The 25816-nt window shown below is 47.3% G+C and overlaps 1 protein-coding gene across 1 annotated transcript in view; it reads right to left on the reverse strand.

The window, feature by feature from the left end:
* Positions 1-25816, reverse strand: part of LOC115636516 (ephrin type-B receptor 5) — a 158087-nt gene that overhangs the window by 111320 nt on the left and 20951 nt on the right. The window contains exon 2 of the mRNA XM_030536705.1: positions 19972-20196. Coding sequence (XP_030392565.1) covers positions 19972-20068 — 97 coding nt within the window. The 5' untranslated portion in view covers positions 20069-20196. The remainder of the gene's footprint in view (positions 1-19971; positions 20197-25816) is intronic.

A 25816-nucleotide genomic window follows, 5' to 3' on the forward strand; every position in this document is an offset into this window, starting at 1 on the left:
GTGGAAGATGCCAGACTTAATTACCCTTGGAGATTAAAGTCCTCTATTTAGGTCCAAAGCAGTACAGCACTGGCTGAAGCAGCACAAGCTACACACACAAATATTCCCTACCAACGTACCTCGTTTCTGAGACCACTAAGAAAGGAGAGGGGGTGGAAAGTCACTGTATGGAATTAACACATGCTGGTATTTTTTGCAAGTCAACAGCACTCTGACGTTCTGGAATTGAAAACGCTGTTTGCTTGTTTGTTACTGTTTTTCTTTCATTTTGTTTTCTATAAAAATTAGGAAATACCATTTAAAACAACTTTGTGAAAAGAATATTAAAGGTGAGCCTGTCCCAAGCCTTTATAGAGTAGGGAGCCCAAGCAGGACACCACAGCAGTATCAAGAGAGTGCAGGGATTTCTCCCCTTGTATGCTTGTAGGGATGCACATCACACCAAAGGAGGCAGGGAGGAAGCAGGGCATATTTCTCCTCCATGAGGCACAATCCTTCCCCAAGCCACCTCTGGGGCGCTGTAGCTCTGCACTGCACCATGCTCATCAGTGCCTGAATGCCATGGCCTGGCACTGGGGTGGCACTTTGACATCTCTTTGCTTCACCAGCACGTTCCTGGGGCATGGCTTCATTTTGATGGAATAGCCAATGGGTTTATTTTTTGATGAACAAAGAACATTTTCTAAATCAGGTTTGAGACATTTCCTTTGCTTACGTGTACCCAAATCCAGAGCATGAAAATCTGAGAAGAGATGGAGAAAGAAAAGGGGTTTTAGAGGAGGGGAGAAGAAAGAAAGAAAGAAAAGCCTTGTTCAGCTGCCTGGGCTCTGGCCTGCTGGCAGGTAGTATATTCCCCAGATGGCTTCTCTCCAGTGACCCAGGTAATCTTTATCGAGCGCATGAATATTTCACAGACTAACAGATACATGCAGCCTGGCACTGACAGGGCTCTCCCTCCAATGATGAATATTTAAAAAGCCAAGATGCATTAGAAACCGACAAGACTGCGCACGTATGGCACATGTGGGGAAAATGGCCCTCCAATGCCATAACTCCAATGCAAAGGTATGCAACAAGAGTGCCAGACATTTACAAGCACAGCGGTGTTTCCCCTGTTCCTCCTCACTCTCAATTGCTGCATGTCCTCGATCAGATCAATGGTCCCATCTAGTCCTGCATCCCTGCCAAATTTGTCAGACTAGTGGCCTACCTTATCCAGGATCCTGCCTTTCACCAACACAGATCACACCACTGCTCTGTTTAGTCCAGTACCCCAGCATGGTGGGAAAGTAGATCCTGCTAGGAATCCAGCCTCCTGCCATGTTAGATCAGACCAACAATCTATCTAGTGCAGGGGTCTCAAACATGCGCGGCCCGCGGAGTTATTAGCTGCAGCCCAAAAAGCTCCCCACCCCCCGAGTTATTTCCTGCAGCCGCCAAGCTCCCCTCCCTTGCCGCCCCCCCCACCCCAGTGTGCCACGTCCCCGCTCCTCTGCCTACCTCCAGGTGCTTCTCCCCACTAAACAGCTGTTTGGCAATGCTTAGCGCTTTCCAAGAGGGAGGGGGAAGGAGCAGGGAGCCACACGCGCAAAGGAGAAGGCGGAGAAGAGGAGGGGCAGGGATGGGGATTTGGAGAAAGGGTTGGAATAAGGGCAGGGAGGGAGCAGAGTTGGGGTGGGGACTTTGGGGAAGGGGTTGGAATGAGGGTGGGGAATGGGTGGGAAGAAGCAGGGTGGGGTGGGCCCTCACTGAAAGGGGTGGAGTGGGGGTGCGACCGGGGTGGGGGGTATCAGTGATGCAGCCCTCTGGCCAATGCACTATTCCTCATGTGGCCCTCATGGTCATTTGAGTTTGAGATCCCTGATCTAGTGCAATATCCTACCTAATGCAGTATCCGTATCAGAACACATCACTTGATGCATTTAGTCCTGTACTCCATCTCTGGCAGGGAACAACACCGAATATTTTAGCAGAAGACAAAAGTTCCACATACAACTCCAGTCAACTAAGCAACATTCTACACTGGGTTAAAATCCCTCCTTGATCCATGAAGCAATCTTAAATCTTGTAACAGAAGAGCTGATTATCTTGTTATCCTTACTGTTATTTTAGCTCACACACAAAAAAAATTATTGATCATAAAAATGTCCACTTTCCTTTCCTCCGCCCCCAAATCCAGCTACAGTATCTACCTCCATGACTTTCCACAGCAGTGAATTCCATTGGTTAATTATACTCTGCCTAAAATGCATTCCCTTGACTACTCATTCATTCTAACTTGAGTACTCATTTATTTCATAGTCACCTCTTGTTCTCAAATCATGGGGCGAAATAAAAAGGAAAGAGGATAAAGAGGAATTTCCATTCTCTCCTTCTTTATTCTGAATATATTGACTCAAACTAGAAACTGTTCAGACTGGGAAGACTTTTAAGGAATTACTTCAAATTTACCAAAGATTTTCACCAGGAATTTCCTTTCATTTTTACAAAATGTTTAAGAATTGCTTAGCAACAGGAATCCCTGCAGAGCTCACAAACTGCACAGGAATTGTCCATGTTGCTGATGAATCTGTCTCACCTCCTCACCATGTGACTTCCTATGTCTCCTAGATAGAAACTTCCATCCTCTTCCCCCCTCCCATTAGAGTCTCTGATTCCCCCATCATGTAGGGAGGGGCATATAAAAATAATTGGAGATATACCAATCTCCTAGAACTGGAAAAATCATTGAATCCAGTCCCCTCTGCCTTCACTAGCAGGACCAAGTACTGATTTTTGCCCTAGATCTCTTAAGTGGCCCCCCTCAAGAATTGAACTCACAACTCTAGGTTTAGCAGGTCAATACTCAAACCACTGAGCTCTCTCTCCCCCCCTCCTGACAGGGGACTTGAACCCATAACCCTGAAATTAAGAATCTCATGTGCTACCAACTGAGCTAGCCAGGCTGGCTCCAATACTAAAGTGGATTTAGTAGATTTATTTGGGAAACAGTAAAAAAGCTGCTAGGTGGACCTTATTTCCTCTCACTACCTCATGTTGCTCATTCCCTCCTACACTCTCCTCTTGTCTCTTCTCTGTGCACACGCCCTCCAGCAATGCCCCTCTGCCATGTACATTGGACAAATCAAACAGTCTCTACGCAAATGAATAAATGGACAAAAATGAGACATTAAGAATTGTAAAAGCAACAAAGAGTTCTGTGGCACCTTATAGACTAACAGAGGTATTGGAACATGAGCTTTTGTGGGTGAATACCCACTTTGTTGCATGCATCCAATATGTCTGTTAGTCTATAAGGTGCCACAGGACTCTTTGCTGCTTTTCCAGATCCAGACTAACATGGCTACCCCTCTGATACTTGATATCAAGGACTGTAACATTCAAAAACCAGTAGGAGAGCACTTCAATCTCCCTGGACACTCAAAAACAGTCTTAAAAGTGGCAATTCTTCAACAAAAAGACTTCAAAAACAGACTTCAACGAGAAACGGCAGAACTGGAATTAATTTGCAAATTTGACACCATCAAATTAGGCCTGAATAAAGACTGGGAGTGGCTGGGTCACTACAAAAAATAAATTTCCCTCTGTTGATATTCACCCCTTCTTGTCAACTGTTGAGAATGGGCCACATCCAGCCTAACTGAATTAGCCTCGTTAGCACTGACCCCTCACTCAGTAAGGCAACTCCCATCTTTTCATATGCTGTGTATTTATACCAGCCTACTATATTTTCCACTCCATGCATCAGATGAAGTGGGTTATAGCACATGGAAGCTTATGCCCGAATAAATTTGTTAGTCTCTAAGTGCCACAAGGACTCCTCATTGTTTTTACTCCCTCCTACATAGTTCCCCACCCCCCTACCCCAATCTTTCTCCCTCTCACTCTCCCAAAACTAGCCCCGTCCCTCTCCCATCATGGCTTCCTGTAAACCCCTCCCACAAAACCCCAAATTAGTAAATAATTCTACCCACAAACTCCAAAATTCTAGTCAAAAGCATCAATCCTTGCTGAAATCAACATATTAAAATGAATGGGGAGTTCCTAGACCTAGTGATTTTGGAGTCAGGGCAAGCCAAACAAGGAAACTAAAATGTAAGAAACTACATTCACACCATATTATGGTCACCCAGCAAAGTGAATATACCAGTGTGAAACATGTGCCACCTTAAAACTGACTCTTGTGCTATGCATTGCAAAACAATCACATGATCACATGCTGGTTCTCAAGTAATTTACATAATAGCATAAAGCAGCAAAGAGTCCTGTGGCACCTTGTAAACTAACAGACGTATTGGAGCATGAGATTTCGTTGGTGAATGCATCTGACGAAATTGGGGGTATGTCTACATCTAAAATTTTGCAGCGCTGGTTGTTACAGCTGTATTAGTACAGCTGTATAGGGCCAGCGCTGCAGAGTGGCCACACTTACAGCAATCAGCGCTGCAAGCGGTGTTAGATGTGGCCACACTGCAGCGCTGTTGGGCGGCTTCAAGGGGGGTTCGGGGAACGCGAGAGCAAACCGGGGAAGGAGACCAGCTTCGCCGCGGTTTGCTCTCGCGTTCCCCGAACCCCCCTGCAAACTGCAGGGAAGGAGACCTGCTTGCACGGAGGTTCGGGGAACGCGAGAGCAAACCGGGGAAGGAGACCAGCTTCGCCGCGGTTTGCTCTCGCGTTCCTCGAACCCCCCTGCAAACCGCAGGGAAGGAGACCTGCTTGCACGGAGGTTCGGGGAACGCGAGAGCAAACCGGGGAAGGAGACCAGCTTCGCCGCGGTTTGCTCTCGCGTTCCCCGAACCCCCCTGCAAACCGCAGGGAAGAAGACCTGCTTGCACGGAGGTTCGGGGAACGCGAGAGCAAACCGGGGAAGGAGACCAGCTTCGCCGCGGTTTGCTCTCGCGTTCCCCGAACCCCCCTGCAAACCGCAGGGAAGGAGACCTGCTTGCACGGAGGTTCGGGGAACGTGAGAGCAAACCGGGGAAGGAGACCAGCTTCGCCGCGGTTTGCTCTCGCGTTCCCCGAACCCCCCTGCAAACCGCAGGGAAGGAGACCTGCTTGCACGGAGGTTCGGGGAACGTGAGAGCAAACCGGGGAAGGAGACCAGCTTTGCCGCGGTTTGCTCTCGCGTTCCCCGAACCACCCTGCAAACCGCAGGGAAGGAGACCTGCTTGCACAGGGGTTCGGAGAACGCGAGAGCAAACCGGGGAAGGAGACCAGCTTCGCCGCAGTTTGCTCTCGCATTCCCTGAACCACTCTGCAAACCGCAGGGAAGGAGACCTGCTTGTTCGGGGAACGCGAGAGCAAACCAGGGAAGGAGACCAGCTTCGCCGCGGTTTGCTCTCGCGTTCCCCGAACCACCCTGCAAACCGCAGGGAAGGAGACCTGCTTGCTCGGGGTTCGGGGAACGCGAGAGCAAACCGGGGAAGGAGACCAGCTTTGCTGCGGTTTGCTCTCGCGTTCCCCGAACCCCCCTGTAAACCGCAGGGAAGAAGACCTGCTTGTTCGGGGAACGCGAGAGCAAACCAGGGAAGGAGACCAGCTTCGCCGCGGTTTGCTCTCGCGTTCCCTGAACCACCCTGCAAACCGCAGGGAAGGAGACCTGCTTGCTCGGGGTTCGCGGAACGCGAGAGCAAACCGGGGAAGGAGACCAGCTTGATTACCAGAGGCTTCCTCAGGTATGCTGGGATACCTGCTTATTCCACGGAGGTCAAGAAAAGCGCTGGTAAGTGTCTACACTTGATTACCAGCGCTGGATCACCAGCGCTGGATCCTCTACACCCGAGACAAAACGGGAGTACGGCCAGCGCTGCAAACAGGGAGTTGCAGCGCTGGTGATGCCCTGCAGATGTGTACACCTCCTAAGTTGCAGCGCTGTAACCCCCTCACCAGCGCTGCAACTTTGTGATGTAGACAAGCCTCATGCTCCAATACGTCTGTTAGTCTATAAGGTGCCACAGGACTCTTCGCTGCTTTTACAGATCCAGACTAACACGGCTACCCCTCGGATAATAGCATAGAGTTGTTTCAGCTGCCTTAGATACACCTGTGTTACATCTTTTAATATTATTTTCATGATGAAATGCTACCTTTAATTTCATTCTCTTCATTATTCAACACATATTCTGAGAACTTCTGAGTAGCTAAAACTCCCATTGCCTTCTGGAAACCCACAGCCCGCAGGTTTCAGCACTTACACATTTTACATGTTGAGCTCTCTTCTCTTCAGGATAGGAATTTTAATAATTCTCTCAGCAGGCACATATTACACATTCAACAGGATTTTTAGTTCCCCTGATACAGACAGATACATCATTGAGCAGTAATTTATTACTGTAGGATTTTGCAATCTGTTTCTTCACAGAAATAAGTTTATAGAACAGCATTAACACTGTGATTTTATGATTTCTTGTTTATAATGTCTCATACAGCAGGGGAACTAATTTGTATTTTTCAGGTGACCTATATTCAAACTGTCATAATAAAGTTAAAACATTGCTTTCTCTAGGTATTGGCTATCTCTTTTTTACAAACTTTGTTTTATTTAGGTGGAAATAAGAAAAATTATGGTAAAAAATACATAGATATCACAGTCCAGCTTTAACCAGTTTAGAAATACGTCCAGTTCTGGAAAATAGTGTGGCGCAGTGAAATAAGATAAATAGTAGTGACTGAATCATATGTCCTAATAGTAGTCACTATTTTTTAAAAGAATGAGTAAATAAAACAAGCAAAACAAATGGTCAGGGATGCAAACCCATGATCAGAGAGACCCTAAACTGGTGACTGCCATGCTGGGCGTGGAAGATAGGATGAATCACTCCATAATTGTCCTGTTTTATACACTACCCCTGAAGCTCTGGTACAAGCTATTGTCAGAGACAGAATTATGGGCAAGATGGACCACGGTCTGACCCAGTATGGCAGCTCTTATGAACATAGTCCAAAAACGTACCCACCAATAGCAATTTTCATATAAATTCAGTATCAAATATAGCAGCAGCCTTTACTCTTAATAAAAATGACTTCTTAACAGTCTGCAGTCCCAAAATAACACAAAGCATAGGGCAATAAATATGTCTGTTATAGGAGAGAACATATTATATATGAGAGGGGGTTCTAAATTGACCCAAATGAAACAAGTGAGGTTGGATTTCTTATTGGACATGCCTTCCTTAAAATGCTGCTATTTTTTTTCTTTAATTAGTGTGAATCTCTGTACCTATATTCTACTTATGTTACTGATATGAAAGTTACTGGGACAGATTTAACATCTATTTAACTAATTCCAAGCAATTACGGTAATTAAGCAGATGTTATACAGATGCTAAATTCTAAATGCTAATCTTTTAATACAGAAATTGTTAATGTTAAGTAGTATTCTTTTGTCAGAAGATAAGAGACCGCCATTCAAGGATTCTGCTAGCTTCTGTCAAGGATGTCAGGATCGCCAAATGGCCTGAGAGTGTGAAATTTGCACAAACTGTTTGTAAACCAGCAGAGATCTGGAGCCTTGGCCAGTGATAATCCTTTTTTTAGGGTGGATAAAAATAGTAATTTAAAAACATTCAAAATATATTTTTAATTTAAAACTATTTTGTTATTTAAATTAAATACATTTTTATTTTTTAAAATAAATCCATTTTAAATTAAATTTGAAATTATCAAAATCTATACTAAGGTCTAATTTTACTGTAATTCAATATTTACATTCAATAAAAATAATAATATTCAAGCACTACATGTTTGTGACTGAAATTTTAAAGAAAGCCATACTACTAAACAAGTGGAAGTCACTGTCTAAGCACCAGGAACCAAAGTTTGTTGAAGTGATAAACCAGCTTTTGACAGTAGTAGCCTCTTTTGCAGGTGCAGAGAGAAATATCTTCCTCATTTCAATTCCAACTAGTTCAGTACAAATGACTATTTCATTTAAAGTTGAGAAACCAACTGGGAGTTGAAAAAGCAGGACACCTTATTTTTGCTTTCCATGCAAAGAATTGAAGCAAGGTGTGAGAGCATGAGATCTACTAGTTCTAAAATCTTGTTCGACATTTGGTCAAGCTCAGGGCCTTGACTAAAGTTTAAGGCCTGCTAAATTTTCTCTCACACAAGTATCAATCAGTTCAATTCACTAACTACAGGTAAAACTTACTTCTTTTTTTTTTATAAACTTCCCTTTTTCTTATGTATCCCCCACATTTAAGATAACTAATGCAAAAAAAAAATCTGCTTCTGTTCATTTTTAAAATTCCAAGTTCCATCCAAATACAGCTTAACATAAAACATTAGTAAAAAAGTAATCAACTAGAAAAGAATACATTATTAACCATTTTCTAATATAATACAAAAATGTAAATATTAAAAATCTGAATGTGTTAAGCTATGTAACTGCTTCAATCAAAGTGTATTGAATAGTGAACCCTCTGATTAGCAAAGAAAATTACCAAAAGTAGTGACTGTAAACAGAACATTTAGTTGCAAATCAACATCTTTTAATAGTTGACAAGTGAGAATCAACCTTTGTTAGGGAAAGAGCTAAAAAGTACAAATGCAAACAGGATTAAAATAGATTACGTAAACCAAGATTTCCTGCTTGCTGATTTAAATCATGATTAAAGTGAATAATTTAAATCACTTGGATTTAAATCAATCCACCCTGCTTTTTTTCCTTCCTTTGTTGTGGTTATTTTGCTTTTATAAAAGCTTTAAAATTGGGTAATTTCAGTGTAAAAAAATAATTCCTATGTTAGTGTCAGGTTGTAAACAGTTAAAGAATCAGAAAAGGGAAGTCAGAAAAGTTAAGACTAAATGCCCAACTTCACTCTGCATATGCAGTGTGATACCATCTAATCATACGATCACCTTGTCACGGAGTCGCCGGGCGATGCTCTGGAACTGCTCCCCACCAAGCCAGGCAGGACTTTGGGGAGCCTCCTCTCTCTTGGAGAAGACTTGTTCAGGGCAAGAAGCTCACACGTCTTCACCTTCTGGGTCTCTCCTTGGAGCATTTAGCATTCTCTGCCCCTCCGTGTGCTTCCCACAGCGAGTCCACCCCAGCGGGGTCCTGGGGAAGCCACCAGGTTCTGCACCCCCACTTTGCAGTCAGACGTGACTTTTAGCCAGCCAGTAAAACAGAGGTTTATTCAATGACAGGAACAGGGTCTAAAACAGAGCTTGTAGGTACAGAGAACCGGACCCCTTGGCCGGGTTCATTCTGGGGGTCAGTGAGCCAGACCCCCACGTCTGCCCTCAGCCAGCTCCAGACTAACCACCCCTCCCAGCCCCTCCTCTCTCCTCAGCCCCTTTCCTGGGCCAGGAGGTCACCTGATCCCTTTGTCTCCAACACCTTCAGCTGGCACCTTTGCAGAGGAGGGGCCCAGGCCATCAGTTGCTAAGAGACAGAGTGTTAGGCATTTAGGTGAACTGGCCCTTTGCTCTGCCAGATACTTAAGAACTGCCTAGGGGACACTGAGGCACCAACACAGTATTCAGAGAAAACATTAAGAACTTTCCCAGTTCGTCACATCTCTCCCCCCTTCGAGACCGAACTGAGCGAGGTCACTCCAGCCAGTGACCTGGGGAAGTTTGAACCCACCAAGGTTCCCATGGATGCCCCAGCATCTCTCCCATTCCTCGGTGTGAGTTACACCAGGACAGTCCAGTCTCACGCCCTCCCTTAGGTCGGGTGTGCTTGATGGCACTTGCAGGCCGCATGTGGGAAGGTTTATGCGGCTTGAACCCTTTTGCTACCCCAATACCCCTGGGGTCCAAACTGGGACGGGGCCTTCTCCCAACACTTAAGAGCCCCCATCTTGGCCTTTGCCAGCTCTGGGCTTGGGCAGCCACTTCCCGCTTTGTGGCCCAGACACAACACCTCTGCCGTCCCACCTTACACTTTCCAGCTTTTAACGTCAGTCTCATCTCCTTGAGGCAGCCCAGCCCCCTCTTCACCTGGGACACCTGTTCCTCCCAGGTCTGGCTAAGGATGCACATGATATCAGTGTCTGCCAGGGCCAAGTTCTCCACCACCCTCTGCTTGTCTAGAATCTCCCCAGGCCTAGGCATGGGGTCGGCATCGGACACCGTGATGGCTTTAAGCTTTTGATAGCCCCCATAAAACCAGATCATCCTGTCTCCCTTGGGGATCAGCCCCATGGGTGAGGCCCATGGGCTGTAAAACGGCTGGATCCCATCTAAAGCCAGCATGTTCCTGACCTCTCTCTCCAGGATCTGGGTTGCTTTCCCAGTGACTCTGAATGGGGAACACCTGATGGGGAGATTGGCTCCCACCTCAGGGAAGAGATCCCCCCAGGGGTCTTCCCCCTTCTCCATCCAATCCTCCCTCTTCAGGTCCAGGGGTCCCCTCACTCTCCTCCCATCCAGCAGCTTGAACGGGAAGAACCCTGTGGATTCCTGGGGTACCACCAGCTGCCTCCTGATTCCCCCCAGTTCTACTTCCTTTTGGGGAGCCCATTCCCGGTACAGGAATTCCTTCTTCCGCAGGACTCTGTCCCTGCAGCCTTCCCCAAGGGGGTTTGCAGCGCTGTGGCCAGCGAGTTCCCTCAGCTTCTCCAAGGAGGGATCCCTCTGCAGCTCGGTCTGGGATTCAGCGGCTGGGGCAGGGAGTGGGACCTGCTCCCTCTTGCTGGCTGGACCTGGGGTTACAGCCCCCCTGAGCCCTGTCCCTGGTAGCTCCCTCCCTGCTGTGCAATCACTTCCCAGCAGCACGTCTGGACCAGGCAAACCTGTTTGGCAGCTGACCTGCCCTGCCTGGGTGTCCCCCCACTCAGCTGGGGTCTTAGCTCCCCCCGTGCTCAGCACTGCACTTGCTGTCCCAGTGGAGGCAGGCAGCGAGCTCTTTGCTCTGGTCACAGCATCAGAGCCAGCGTGAGCTCCCTTTCCGGTGTGCAGGAGGGCGGGGAGCATCTCTCCCTCCCACTCAGCCCTAGGGGCTGGTTACAGGTAGGCAGGTATCCGGAGCCCAGCAGCCCTTCCCCACTGCCAGCCAGGTCATTTGCATTTTCACTGACCATTTCCATTCTAGCCAATTGGTTCCCTGGATTTGAATTCAAACCCTCAGCCGTTACAGGAGCGGGGCCTGTATCCTGTCCCATGGGGAGACAGTCACCCCCCAACAGGGCCTCCGGGCCGATATCCTGGAGAACCCCAACTACCAGCCAGCCCGACCCCTCCTGGGTCTGCACAGGGATCTGGGCCATAGGCAGGGTGGGGGGCTTCACCCCAGGGAACTTCACCCAGGTCCCACAGTCTCTTAGCATCTGCGGCTGCACCACCACAGTTCACTCTGTCCCAGGGTCTCGCCCCCGCAGGTGTGTTTCCCCACTGACCCCTGGGCAGCCCCCTATGTCTCTCTGCTCCACCATTACCAGTCCACGCTGCTGCTGCTTCTCCTGCAGCTTTTCCTCGGGCTCTTGCTTTCTTTCACGGTCCTCTCGCTCTCTAGGCTCTGCTCCCATCCCATCCGTCTCCAATCTCCTGATGGGGAACCCAATCGTGAAGACCCTCGTCTGATTGGGGACCAGACTCCCGGGGATGCTGATGCTCCAGCTGCTCTCAGATCCTCTTGTAGCCCCATCTGGGCCAGGAATCTGCTCCTCAGAGCGGTGCTTCTCCTCCAACTGCACGATCTGTGCCTTGGTGAATTTCCCCACGCGTAACCCTCTCTTTGTGCACAGGATCACAATGTCCTTCTCAAGGAGATGGTGATAGGCCATCACTTCACCGTTCCCAAGTGGCTCTGGACTCACAGGCCTGTGTGCTCTTGGCTCCCCCATGGTTTCCAGGAAGAACCCCTGGTGTGCCAGCCCTTCTCGTGATCACCACCTCTTTGCCAGGGTCAAGCTGCAGACTCCTCCGCCCCTGGGACCGCTCGCTGCAATCCCCAGGGGAACCCTGCTACTGCAAAAATCCTTCTCTCTCCCAGGATCGAGCGGCAAGCTCCTCCGCCCCTGAGACTGCTCGCTGCAGTCCTCAGGGGGACCCCGTTACTCCAACAGTCCTTCTCGCTGGTCACACACTCCCAGAGGTTAACCGCTCCCTGAAACCGTCCCACTCTGAGCTTTCAGCATGCCTGGTCCTCATTATCCCTCCTCTGTTTTACTGCTCCCCAGTCACTTACTGCAAGCAGCTCCATTCACAGGGTGCAGTACATCCCACCACTGCCACCAGTTGTCACGGAGTCCCCGGGCGATGCTCTGGAACTGCTCCCCACCAAGCCAGGCAGGACTTTGGAGAGCCTCCTCTCTCTTGGAGCAGACTTGTTCAGGGCAAGAAGCTCACACGTCTTCACCTTCTGGGTCTCTCCTTGGAGCATTCAGCATTCTCTGCCCCTCCGTGCGCTTCCCACAGCGAGTCCACCCCAGCGGGGTCCTGGGGAAGCCACCGGGTTCTGCACCCCCACTTTGCAGTCAGACGTGACTTTTAGCCAGCCAGTAAAACAGAGCTTGTAGGTACAGAGAACCGGACCCCTCAGCCGGGTTCATTCTGGGGGTCAGTGACCCAGACCCCCACGTCTGCCATCAGCCAGCTCCAGACTAACCACCCCTCCCAGCTCCTCCTAACTCCTCAGCCCCTTTCCCGGGCCAGGAGGTCACCTGATCCCTTTGTCTCCAACACCTTCAGCTGGCACCTTTGCAGAGGAGGGGCCCAGGCCATCAGTTGCTAAGAGACAGAGTGTTAGGCATTTAGGTGAACTGGCCCTTTGCTCTGCCAGATACTTAAGAACTGCCTAGGGGACACTGAGGCACCAACACAGTATTCAGAGAAAACATTAAGAACTTTCCCAGTTCGTCAGACACCTATTATTCCTCTAGTAATACAGTGTTATATATTTTCTTCCACAACTGAAGGGCTGATCCTGGCAGCATTTGCTACTGAGTCAAGTGCTTCCTCTTCTACATAGTCCTACTGCAGTCAGTCAGGCTGCCCTTTATGACACACAAAAGTGGCCTGACATTTTTTTCATGTCTTTGTTGTTGTTTTTTTTTCCTGCCTGTTTTATGGATTCGAAATATCAGGAGTGTCAGTTCTGGTTTTCCTTGGTTTTGCTGGAGCATCTGTTAGGGAGCTTAAATAGTGCATAATGTAAGCACTCACTCTTCATCTGATGGGTCAAGAGTGCTGAACTTTTAATACAAGCTTCTCTTCTCCAAAATGTTCATTAGTCAATGATGTTAAATAGATGTTTACAAAAACAAGAAAGCTCCCAAAGTTTTAAACAGCCCCACTAAAATCTGTTCCCCTTTCAGCTTGTCAGCTTCCACACTCTTGCCTCTTGTGATGTCATTATTTTACCAGTTCTTTACTCATTATTGAGTCTTCCAGCTTAGACAGGACCTGAATTTTTAATATGAAACACAAGCAGGAGTATGAAACAGAGAAAACGTTCTTTAAAAAAAGCAACCCTTTCAGTTCTTCTTTTTACAGAATAAAGAAGCAAACAAGGACATGAGCCCATTTTTTTGACTTTGCAGATGCCCTTTAAGAGACTGCTTCAAAGATAATGTCTTCTCAAAGTTATTACAAGACCTCCTCCAGCAAGCAGCTTATTACCGTTGGACACTTAAGATGATGTTCACTATATTAAGCCCAGTCACTGTAAGAAATAGGGGTAAAATGTAGGACTGCCTGGGCTCATAGCCTGGCATATATTCTCTTATGCCAATGAGGCATTTTGGTAGGAAGAAATGCTGCTGAAGCAGCAGAATTATCCTTTTTACTATATCTTGAATTTGCCCAAAACATTTGGAAAGGTTATCCAGTATGGTATGGAGGCATTTTTTCAAACATTTATAACTCAGTCAAATCAAAACCAATTTCCTGTATGACAAGACTGCACACTGTTCCTTGGGGAGGGCTATTGCACTGACAAAACGACTCTAATATCAATCATTTGGCCTGTAGTTCTCTATTATATAACGTTGCAAGTTTTCCTTATGCATTGTTCGTAAAATGTAGTCCCCCATGGAACTGGTTGTTCCTGACATATTAAAGTGAGCCTTTAGGGCAGTAATTTTCAGCCTGTGGTCCAAGAAACCTTGGGGGTCCACAGCCTATGTCTAAGGGGTCCACAAAAGGTTGTCTTTACCATAGAACAATAGTTTTCAACCTGTGGTCCACAGACACTTGGGGGTCCACAGACTATGTCTAAGATTTCCAAAGGATTCTCACCTCCATTTGAAATTTTTTAGGGGTCCACAAATGAAAAAAGGCTGAAAACCACTGATCTAGAGGACTTTTCCCTGCACTACAGCAGCAAGGGCTATAAAGGTTCAGGACTTTGCTTTCCAAAATGGCTAGAGTCCAGGGTGGCGCTAGAACAGAGGTGGGCAACTTATGGCCCACGGGCCCCTCCTGCCCAGCCCCTATACTCCTACCCTGGGAGGCTAGCCCCTGGCCCCTTCTCAGCTGTTCCCCCTCCCCCGTAGCCTCAGCTCACTGTGCCTCTGGTGCAATGCTCTGGGTGGCAGGACTGCAAGCTCTTGCCAGGCAGTGCAGCTGCAGAGCCGCGGCCTGACCCGATGCTCTATGTTGCACAGTGGCATGGCTGACTCCAGCTGGGCAGCACGGCTGCCTGTCCTGGTGCTCTGAGCCACACCGCCAGCCACCGGTGCTCCAGGCAGCGCGGTAAGGGGGCAGGGAGCAAGGGGGGTTAGATAGAGGGCAGGAGAGTTTGAGATGGTGGTCAGGAGGCGAGGGTATGGATAGGGGTCAGGGCGATCAGAGGGCAGGGAACAGGGGAGTTGAATGGGGGCAGGGGTCCCGGGGGGGTCAGTCAGGAATAAGAGGAGGGGTTAGATGGGGTGGCAGGGGGCAGTCGGGGCGGGGGATCTGGAGGCGGTCAGGGGACAGGGAGAAGTGGATGGGGCAGGGGTCCAGGGAGGGCCGTCAGGGGACAGGGAACAGGGAGGTCGGATGGGGCAGAAGTCCTGGCAGGGGCCATCAGGGGGTGAGAAGCAGAGGGGGTCAGATGGGGGCAAGGGCCAGGCCACGCCTGGCTGTTTGGGGAGGCACAGCCTCCCCTAATCCACCCTCCAGACAATTCTGGAAACCGGATGTGGCCCTCAGGCCAAAAAGTTTGGCCCCCCCTCCGAGCTACAACAAGCTGGAAGTTACATCAAGAATCAATCATAAGCCAGAACTCAAAGATAAAGTGTTTGGTTTTACTTTTGGTGTTCTCTGTTGGGGCAGAGAGAGAAGCATCACAGCCTGGCAGATCCCCATTCAACTTTTCATTCCTACCCAAAGGGAAATTTGAACTCAGTGGAAGGTCACTGGGTCATTAAAGGGCATCAGCCCACTAGAGACCAGCAACCCAGGAGGTTGAGGAGTAATTCCAAGGCTTTGTATACACTGCCACTTTACAGCGCTGAATCTTTCTCGCTCAAGGGTGTGAAAAAACACCCCCCTGAGTGATGCAAGTTTCAATGCTGTGAAGTGGCAGTGTAGACAGTGCACCAGCGCTGCGAGCTGCTCTCCTAGTGCTGGGAGCTACTCCCCTCATGAGGGTGGGGTTTTTCGCGTGCTGGTGCCGCAATTACAACCACGCTAAAACATGGCCACGGCAACGCTGCCACGGCAGCACTTTACCATTGGTAGAGAAGACAAACCCTTAGTCAGGCTGCCAAGAGCCAGCTTCACTTTCCAATGGACTTCAGACCATAGATCCTCAGTACAATCCTATCCTTCTAGGGGTGAAGACCATGTAAAAAATGCCATTTTATTTATTTTGCTTGTTAGTTTTAAGCTGACCAATGATTATAATGCTGCATCACCCAGTAAAGAACTGATTTCCAATCCACTATCTGCCTAGGCAGGTCCTAGGAGGGAGCTGGGGGGCTGGGTCCATGTAAATCTTGGGAGCGGGAGGGTTTAAGGTATTGCTGATATTTTATTATTCTAGTTACTACCATACATTCATTATCCCCTATCCTTTGTGTCATCTACCCAATAAAGTCCCCCCTGTTGCTGTATTGTTACTTTTGAGATTATGATAATTATTTTATTCCTTATGTACCGGACTATACTCCTACTACATTATTTGACAGAAAACATTTTCCCAAGGGGCAGCAGCCCTTGTATTCCAGACACTAGCATGGTCCCCCTTGGGTGGAGGCACCAGATGCCAAGATAAAGAACCCAGAAGCAACATCGTTGAGGCTGAGAGGAAGAAAAGGGTGGGGCTTGAGCCACACCTTAGGGGAAGGGCTGCAAATATAGAAATTATTTCCCTCCCATTTCACTTTCACTGAAGAAAAAAAAAAATTTTTCCTTGAAATGTTTCAAGGAAATAAAATTTTCACCTTGAAACAGAAAGCAAATCAGGAAGTCTCAGCCCCCAAATGTAATAGCTTCTCAAAGCTGTGAATGTCTGGAAACGGAATTATCACGGAAACTGTTATGCAGCCTTAATTCTAGTGGGCTGCCTCCAGAACCCTGCTATAATGTTCAAGCAGTAAGAGGCTACAAAAGATGTCCATCTCCAAAACTCCTTGCCCAAATTTTCTACAGATATTCTACCTTAGTCTAAGACTACATCTGTGAAATTTCAGGGGGACTGGGTTCCATTGCAGTGAAGTTGGAGTGTCAGGGTGTCAAATCTGTGTCAAGTGTCTTCACTCTAGTGTCTCCCTATTATGCTGAAGGAACCCAGGGTTCATTCGGAATTGCCCGGGGGGCTGCTCTCCCATTTCTTAGCAAGTCCCTGGCCAGTTCCACCCAGAGGAGTGTGCTCTCAAAGGTGATCTTACAAAGGAAAATATATATTGGGTTTTTACTTTTTGCTCTTTTTTATTTCTTTATGATGTATAAAGGAAAGGCCTGAACATTTTATTATTTTTCCTCCCTCCAAAAACCATAACACTTATTTTCCTATTTTCTTCTTTATTTTCTATTCAGTATACATTAAGGTTTGGCTGCCCTGCTTTTCCATTATTGCAGACTGGTAGGATTATGACTATTCAAGCAAAACCTGGTTTGAGAAGGAAAGGGATTCATATTCAGGCTGTTTAAATCTATTAAATGCCTGAAAAATACTCAAAAAAAAAAAAAGGATCTCTTCACCTTCACTTAAGGCAGTGGCTGTCAATCTTCCCAGACTACTGTACCCCATTCAGGAGTCTGATTAGCGTACCCCCAAGTTTCACCTCACTTAAAAACTACTTGCTTACAAAATCAGACATGAAAATACAAAGCACACTATTACTGAATAATTGCGCACTTTCTCATTCAGTCAGTATGAAATTTTGGTTTGTACTGGCTTTGCTAATGCTTTTTAAATAGCCTGTTATAAAATTAGGCAACTATCAAGATGAACTGATGTACCCCTGGAAGACTTCTGCATACCCCTGGATGAAAATCCACTGAGTTAAGAGATGAGAAAGAATACAGTCAGCATCTGAAGCACTAAAGTATTCATTCTAAAACCAACAAAGATTAGACTTGAGATTCTTTATATTATATATTCCTTACATTTTCAAACTTACCAGAAACACCTACAATGATCAGCAAACCCCGCAATATACCTTTCAAGATCCAGGGGTTCTACACATGCCTCTAATATCATTGTTACTTCTGGGGGAATTCTGTGCCACTGCCAATGCAGAATTTTTGCAGAAATTAATGTGTGCACAGAATTCCTTTTCGCTCACAGAAATGGGTTGCAGTGCTGCTGGCCGCCACTAGGGGACACTAGGGGACACTTCTATGTGTGAGCCCAGCTCACACATAGAAGACACTGATGGGAGGAGGGGGAGGAAGCTAGAGGTTTCCCGGCAGCTGCAGATCCTAGCATACCCTGAAAGAAGGAGATGGCAGCATGCAGGAAACTCCACACAAGCCAGGGACCCAGCATCTGGCTGTTTCTTCCTCTTGATCCCTGGGCTCTGAGGGGTAGGGGGTGGGTGTCAGAGCTTGGGGGGGGCTGCGACTTGGTTCTGGGGACCTGGGGGTGTGGGAGTCTGGGCTGGGTGCCACGCAGCTGGGCTCGGGAGGTAGGAGGTTTGGGTGTATTGGCTGGTGGGGAGGGGAGGCTGGGCTCAGGGTGGAGGGGCTGGGTTGTCATAGGGGTTTCTTTAACTTTCTACTCCTGGGAGTTTTTTGGTGTGTGTCTTTATTGTTACAGACATACTTGCTGACAGGTATTTTGAAATAAATTATCAATATAATTAAAACTGGGGTGATTATGTAGTGTTATTTTGACAAATAAAAATTTGCAGAATTTTAAAATATTGTGTGCAGAATTTTTAAATTTTTGGCACAGAATTCCCCCAGAAGTACATATGGTGTACCTCATTTGGTTAATTAAATGCTCCAATAACAACTATGTGAGCGAAACCAGACAATCACTGTGCTCTCAAATGAACTCACAAAAGAAAATGATTAAAGGCATGAACACCAGGTCCCCTGTAGGTGAACACTTTTCACAAAGCGATCAATATATCTGACCTGTCAGTCCTCATCCTCAAAGGAAACCTGCACAACACTTTCAAAAGCTGAGCCTGGGAGCTTAAAATCATAACTCTGCTAGTCACTAAAAATCATAGTCTTAATAAAGAACTGGATTTATGGCTTATTACAGCGAACTGTAACCCATTAACCCTCCCTCCCCCTTTCTGTCCTATGGCTACAGGGTGTTACAGTGTCAATTTCCAGCAGATTTCCAAGCACTACTGAAGTCTTAAGAGCTAGTACTGTAGGTAGGAAACCCACTCCACCCCCTCAGTCAGAGTGGGGCGGGTCTGGTGGCTCAGACAGATGGACAGCCTGTGAGCTCAGAGCAGAGACAGACCTTCCTCTCCATGCTTGGTGCTTCTATTATTATTTCAGAGGAAATCATGTCAGCACACCAAATTGGTTTATATTATAAATCTCGGCCCATTTCTCTTCTCTCCCCATCCCCCACTTTCCATCTCTCATATAAAGACATGTCTCTTCCTGCCCTTGATCTTAGTGACAATGCTTTAGATATGGGTTTCATTTTCCCTTTCATTTGTTCCCCAGTCTCTGTCCTCCTTTCCCTTTCCCTATCTCCCCACCCTCCATTCCCCTCTCCTCTCCCTCTACATCTTTCTTTCACCATCTCCCTCCTGTTTTCCAACTCCCTTTTTTTCAAAGGCTTTCACATGTGAGTGTGAGATGAGCATTCATCACAAACCAGTTCGGGTCAGTGAACATATGTGGCCACAGGGATTTTCCTTGGAACAAACAAGGGGGTTGTTTACAATACCTCTACCCACTCCTTCTCTAATTCTGTCTCTCTCTCCCTGAGTCTCTCTTATCTCCTCCCTCTCCCTCCCCCCTTTCACCTACTCTCTCTTCTCTCTTTCCTCTGCCAGCATTCTGGCCTCTCTTCTCCTCCCTGCTTTTTCCTGTTCTCCCTCTTCCATCCTCTCCCACTCTCCTTCAGTACCTCAGCATAAACTGCCCCCTGGTGCCAGTGTAGAACATTCCCTTCATGTCTGCAATTTGGGGGCTGGTGGTTAAAAACCGTAAGGGCAAGAGCTGCTGACTGCAGCAAAATGGGCACAGTCTTGTAGAAGAGTATCAGCTCTTTGGAGACTGAATTCCACAAAACAGACATGACATGGGCAATAGCAATACAATCATCCCACACACTCTAACCAATCCGCCCTCAACTGCCTTACCCCTGGGAACAAGAAGGGAGTTTAGAGTCAATGTAAACCTTGGCCTCTCTCTGCCAAGACAGCCAACGGGGATGCTGAGTAATGCTGTTGGTGCTTATTGGAAAGTGGACGCCTAAGACCTTCCACAACTCATAAAACACCGAACACCCATCAGAGAGGGACACATTTTGGTCATTACTGATCTGAAGCAGGAGCAGAACAGATCAGCATGATGGAGGCTCCATAGCCTGCTCCCCAGCACCCCTTGAGCCATTCAGTCTCTTCAGGCTTTAGAAAGAGCTTTATCTTAACAAAAATCTGTTCTTACCTTCCAGTGAGGCGGCTAGGTGAAACAGGCAGACCAGCCACAGCCAACCCATTCCCACTGCTCTTCTCCTTGCCCTTACAGCAGCGTTAAGATCCATGCAGCTTCTCCAGGGACTGCACCATCTCCAAATAACACTCCCCACTCCCTTCAAGAGTTCCAAGGTGGTGTCAGGTGGTCAGGGCCTCTCCAAGCCAAAGAACAAGTGTCTCCACACAACGGGGGTAACTGGGGAGAGACAGAAGATAAAGAAGGGAAATCAGGTAGCCACAATTTCAAGCTATGACATGGCAGCTTCATAAGTACCAAACACAACGCTACCCCAGCATATGCTGTGCCTGACCCATAGTTGCAGAGTTATGTCACAGACTGAATGCATGCCATGACAGCACTGCCCTTCCCCCGTCTTCATCCCCCATGCCTCAGCCATGGTTTAGGAGTCCTCCAGACTCTTAACAGGGAGTGCTTCACTGAGTCAGCATTGGCCCAGCCCCACAGCATGGTGCTAGGGGGCACTGTTCCTGCATGGCCAAGGCCCTGCCCGCTTGCAACCATTGGAAACATCCCATGGCACTTTTCCAAAAAGAGTGGAGCTGTTAAACCTTGTGTCCTTTCCAAATTCCAGCCCACGTAATTGCATTTTGCCTCCTTAGAATTTCCTGGGGCAATTTCAGTGAGAGAGATTATTTTTCAGATCCTGTGACACTGCCATGTAAGACTGCTGACACATTTCATCCCAGAGATAGCTGCATTTCAGCTTCAGGCAAGTTATCACTGCAAACATTTATGGTTTTAGCCTCACACCACCTCTGGCACCTAAAGAAGTGTTATCCCCATTTCAAAGATGGGGAAACAGGCAAAGAAAGTGACTGACTCTAAGTCAAACAGGAAGTGTGGCACAGCCAAGGAAAGAACCAAGTCCCAGTCTAGTGCCTTAACCAAAACTCTGTGCTTCTGTAAAGCCCATCCTTCATCATGCCAGGCACCATACATACCTGCAGCAGTCATACTGAGAAAGTGGCATCACAAAGAGCATTCACTCAGCCTGCCACTGTGCAACAGCTTTGTAACACCAGGTCCTTCTGGGCACAGCCATCAGCGAACACTGCTCAGTCCCCATTCCTCTACACAAATGTCATGGACATATGTAGGTTACTCATTTTGTTTCTTTAGGGAACCCTTCATGTAGCATTCCAAAAGGCACTTCAGGGAGACAGTCAAGTGTAAGCTAAGTAGAAAGACAAGGTTCTCAGGCGACACAGAAAGAAGGGAAATGGCTGTGCTAGAGGGGGGGAGGGTAGAGTTGCAATTAGAAGAGCCAGCCATGCAGGGATCATCTCCAGATCCAGCAGTGAGGAAAGAAAAGCAGGGGGCAAGTATGGGGGAGCAGAGGGTGGACAATTTGAGGTCAGGTAGTAGAGTAGAATTTGAGTTGTTTTATTTGTGAGAGAGAGAGGCATTGCCAGACAAAGAGGAGTGTGTCCCTTCCTGTACAGCCCTAGTGAGACTGCACTAGAATGCTGCATCCAGAGGGATTAGAGCCACCGCAAACATCAGGAAGATGTAGGAAAACTGAAGGGAGCTCAGAGAAAAGCAAGAAGTGTGATTCTGAGGGACTGGTTTGTGAGGAGAAATAAAAAAGAACTAATTAAATATAACTGGGACAAATGACTAAAATGTGCATGTTGGGGGGCAGGGAGGGAGGAGAATATAGTAACTGGCTCCAAGTCTTATAAAGGTGTACACATTGAGAAAGGAGAGAAGCTGACTGCAGGGTCCCAGAGAGTAAGAGGATGAAAAAGAGCAAAGGGAAACATTTCAGGCTGGGTAATCAGGAAACATTTCATAACAGTAAGAACTATTAGGCTGTGGTGAAAGTCTTCCCAAGGGAAGTGGTAGAAGATCAATTGCTTGAGCCATTTAAAACTTGACTGGCAATGCCTAGGAGAATAATCTGTAGAGAGCTGTAAATAATAAACATCTGTCCTCCTATGCAGTCTTTAACACCAAGATCTAAAGGCACTTTACTAAGTTAGCAGACCCTTAAGAGGGAGATATTGTAAGTTTTGTGACTACTGTTTTACAAGGAGGTAAACAGAGAAGCAAAGACAAATTTAACCCAGATGTTAAGTGCAGAAATATCTGCTGAAGCCAATGGAAGTGTATCCACTTATATCAGGCATGACTTTGGCAAAGGTGAATTGACTTGTCCAGTGTTATGCAGTAAGTCAGTAGCAGAGCTAGGAACAGAACTAGCAATCCTGACCTTGTTCCAACCACCAGATCTCAGTCTCAGTGTTGGATCAGCCAGGCGACAGAGGGGAAATTGACAAAATGTGGCTGAAGGTTCTTGTCAGGAATAAGGCAGGATTTGAAACAAACTGATAGAAGTGGACCCACTGTTGGCCTGGGGAAATGAGCCATTCTCCTTCCCCACCCATCTGTGGGGTAAATTATCTGCCTAGTTTATACTGCTTTCTCAGTATTCCTAGCCCCAGTGAATTTGCATTGCTCTTTACTTGGCAACATACATCCCTTTGTCAATCTGGATTAGATTGGAAAATCCTTTTTTTCCCCCTTAAATAAATTGTGGCTAATCCCAAAAGCTGGTTTTGATTTAGACAGCAGCAAAAATGTAAATATCTTCAGATTTCAGATGCTGTCTCTTCCCCCAGCCAATGTGCTAATCACAAACTTAGTCTCCTGCCTTTTCCTCCCACTCCTGTTGGGAACCCAGACCTGACCATCTCCTGGTTCTTCCATCCTAAGTGTCCTGGACACACCCCTTCCAGTGCTGAACCCTCCTGTTACTAGAGTGACCAGACAGCAAGTGTGAAAATTCAGGACCGGGGGTGGGGGTAATAGATACCTATATAAAGCAAAGCCCAAATATCAGAACTGTCCCTATAAAACCGGGACATCTGGTCACCTTACCTGTTACCCCTCAGCAACCTCAACCTAGCCCAGCTTCTCAGCCACCCCTTCACTCCTACAGACAGGCACCCTGTCCCGGTCACCCTCGCAGCTCCTTCTTACCACTCCCAGAAGGATATTCAGGCCAGATCTAATTCTCTCTGACACAGAATCCACCTATCCTTCCCACTCTTGTCAGCCCAAATGAGAACCTTCCCAGTGTAAAATCCCTCAGTGCCTTCTTGTCGCCTTCCCTCTCTCCCAACCACTCATAATGGGCTGCTCCTGCTGTCAATCACTCTTGCATTAATTCCTCCATAACAAGCTTCCTGTATTGCTTCCATGCTCATAGCTCCCTAATTCCTGAATGACCTCTAGTTCCCAGATGGTGCTGGGAATTAGACAGTGTCCAAAAAGAGAAATGGCTCTTCAGTTTCCGCAAGCTTCTGGAGGAAAGAGTTGCTTTAATGATTCTGTCCAGTAGAGCAGCCAGAAAAGAATGCAGTGCAAACCCATAAGGAATGCTCAAACTACTCAGACATTGCCTATGCTAAGCAACTAAGCACTGAAAGAAACTATGGCTGGGATCACTCAGAGCCTGGAACATCTGTTATTTCTTATTAGTATTACTATTGCAAGCATTTATTTTGGTATCATTTCTGTGAAATCTGGGTGCCTCACCAAGCTTACACTAAGATGTTCTAGATCTCAATAAAAGAGACCAAATATCAGGATGGCCCCCTGCACCTTTATTGCTCAAATCAGAAACCAGCATCCAGTCAGTTGGGAAGACCAGCTCTTTCTTAAAGATGCCTGGGTGATGCTTAGTCATGTTTCTGTAGCGAGATATGGCAGGCATTGTGCATGGTTATGCTAAAATAGTTCTGTCACAAAGAAGCTTGGTGTGTAAACATTCTACATCATCTCAAGGGCAAGCAGTGAAACAAACCACTTCATGCAATCAATGTAATTGCAGCAGCTTCTCCACTCAGTGCACAGAGGAGTTCAAGCATTCTCAACAACACCATGAGCTAGTAGGTGGGAAGCGCTAGCATTGCTAAGCAAGCTCACATTGATTCCAGAGCCCCTTCACGCCCCCCACTCCACTATCAGTGCCACTAGTACATGTGTTTCTATTGGAGCTGGAGTAACCTCCTACCCAGGCTAGGTGTGTGCCAGTTATTCATCTGAATTCTGCCCACCTGCATTGCACTGATTGTTGCATGGCTTATTTGAGGCCAGGTATATGTAGCTATGCACATGCCAAATCTCTGTGGGACTTCCCCAGACCAGGTGAGGTCTCTTGTGTGTGCTTGTGGCTCAGAGGTGGATTGACAAGGATAGTGAGAGGGAAATGTACACTAGCACATCTCTGCCAGCCTCATCAGTTTCTCTTGAATCTAAGCTTTTATTAGATTCAAGAGAAATTTCCAGATGCACCCTTGCTGGAGTAGTCTGCAGATAGCCTGAAGCCATAATTCACAGAAAAATGCAAATTGCTCGTATTCACCCATGAACTCAGAAGCCTCATGATGTCAATTTAAAAATATATGTGTTAACTCTTTCAGTGCTGACCAGAAACATGAAGCTATTTGGGGAATGTGGACAAAACTGGGGATTGGAGGAGGAATTTGGGCACAGTACTACCACTCAACCCCAATGTGACCTGTGCTTGGGCAGCCCATCCAGAATATGAGGAGGGAAAGGAAAACTGCCCAAAAATTTCCATTAAAAAACCAAAGCCACTCTGCATTTGGGCCACTTTTTATATCCCTTCTGTGCACAGGGAATCTGTAAGGGGAGCAGGAAGGAGGTAAGGGGGCATAAGGAAGGGAGGGGGTACAAAGCCTGTTCAGCTACCGTAAAAACATCTTGGAGAGGAGCTGGGGGCCTGACAGGATTATCTTTCCCAGGTGTCTATGTGGCCATTCCTTTAAGTTCTGGGTTTTCTGAGGAGTTAACTGACCAGGATAGAGATGGGAGGAGGGATTGCCACTCCCTTGTGCCCCTTGCATTGTGGAAGCTGAGCCTGGTGCTCCCACTGAGTAATGCCCTACAGGATACTTTAGTTTGATTCCCCAGTCCCACTCTGTCACTCCCCCGAGCCTGACGGGCTGGGTTACAGAAGGTGGCACTACCACCCTGCATTTCAGAGTAGAAGACCTGATATCAAGTTCCAGTCTGGGTCTCTCACTCCCTGAGGGGCAGAAGAGGTAGGAAGGACTGAGGGAGCACTATGGGGGAAAACTCCATCTGTCAGTCAACAATGACTCCCCATGGCCTAGTAAGGAGCAGCATCGACTAAGTTCTGGGACAGCTAGTGCCTAAGGAATCTGTCCTCAAGTGCGAATGGGCTGTGAAGCAGGGTAAGGTAACAATACCCATAGCTCCAAAAAGGACTCTAGTGCAGACTACACTGCAGAGGGATCTCAGACCCTGACAGTAGAAAGGACCTGGACCAAATCCTCTACTCTCACTAGTCTCCTTGTTATCCCCAAGGGCTCTTCCCCAAGTCACCTCAGTCCTTCACAGAGCTGTCCTACTCTCCCCCAGCCAGCTTTACCTGCTCCCTCTGCTCCTGGCCTGCAATGGAAACAATGCTATTCCCAGCTTCCCCACTCAATCCATCAGTGCAAGGCCAGCCTTGTGTTACATTTTCTCCTCCCCTACCACCAACCATTAAAACTCAGTTAACTTGGCTGCCCTTGTTTCCTCAAACACTCATCAGGGTGAAAGGAGCCCTTTAAAAATCTCTGTTGGAATTCTCCTTTCTTCTCTTCCCCATCCTGTACTGTGAGCGTTAACAACCTAATATTATTTATCAGTAAGGTGCATCCAAAGAGGTAGGCGGGAGCCTGACTGCAGAAGATTCAAAACGCTGTTGTACCAGTATTTCTGTTCTGTTCATTGATCCATCAGGTTTAAAGCACAGAGG

The sequence above is a fragment of the Gopherus evgoodei genome, chromosome 1 (genome assembly GCF_007399415.2).
Source record: "Gopherus evgoodei ecotype Sinaloan lineage chromosome 1, rGopEvg1_v1.p, whole genome shotgun sequence".
In the NCBI taxonomy this organism is placed as follows: Eukaryota; Metazoa; Chordata; order Testudines; family Testudinidae; genus Gopherus; species Gopherus evgoodei.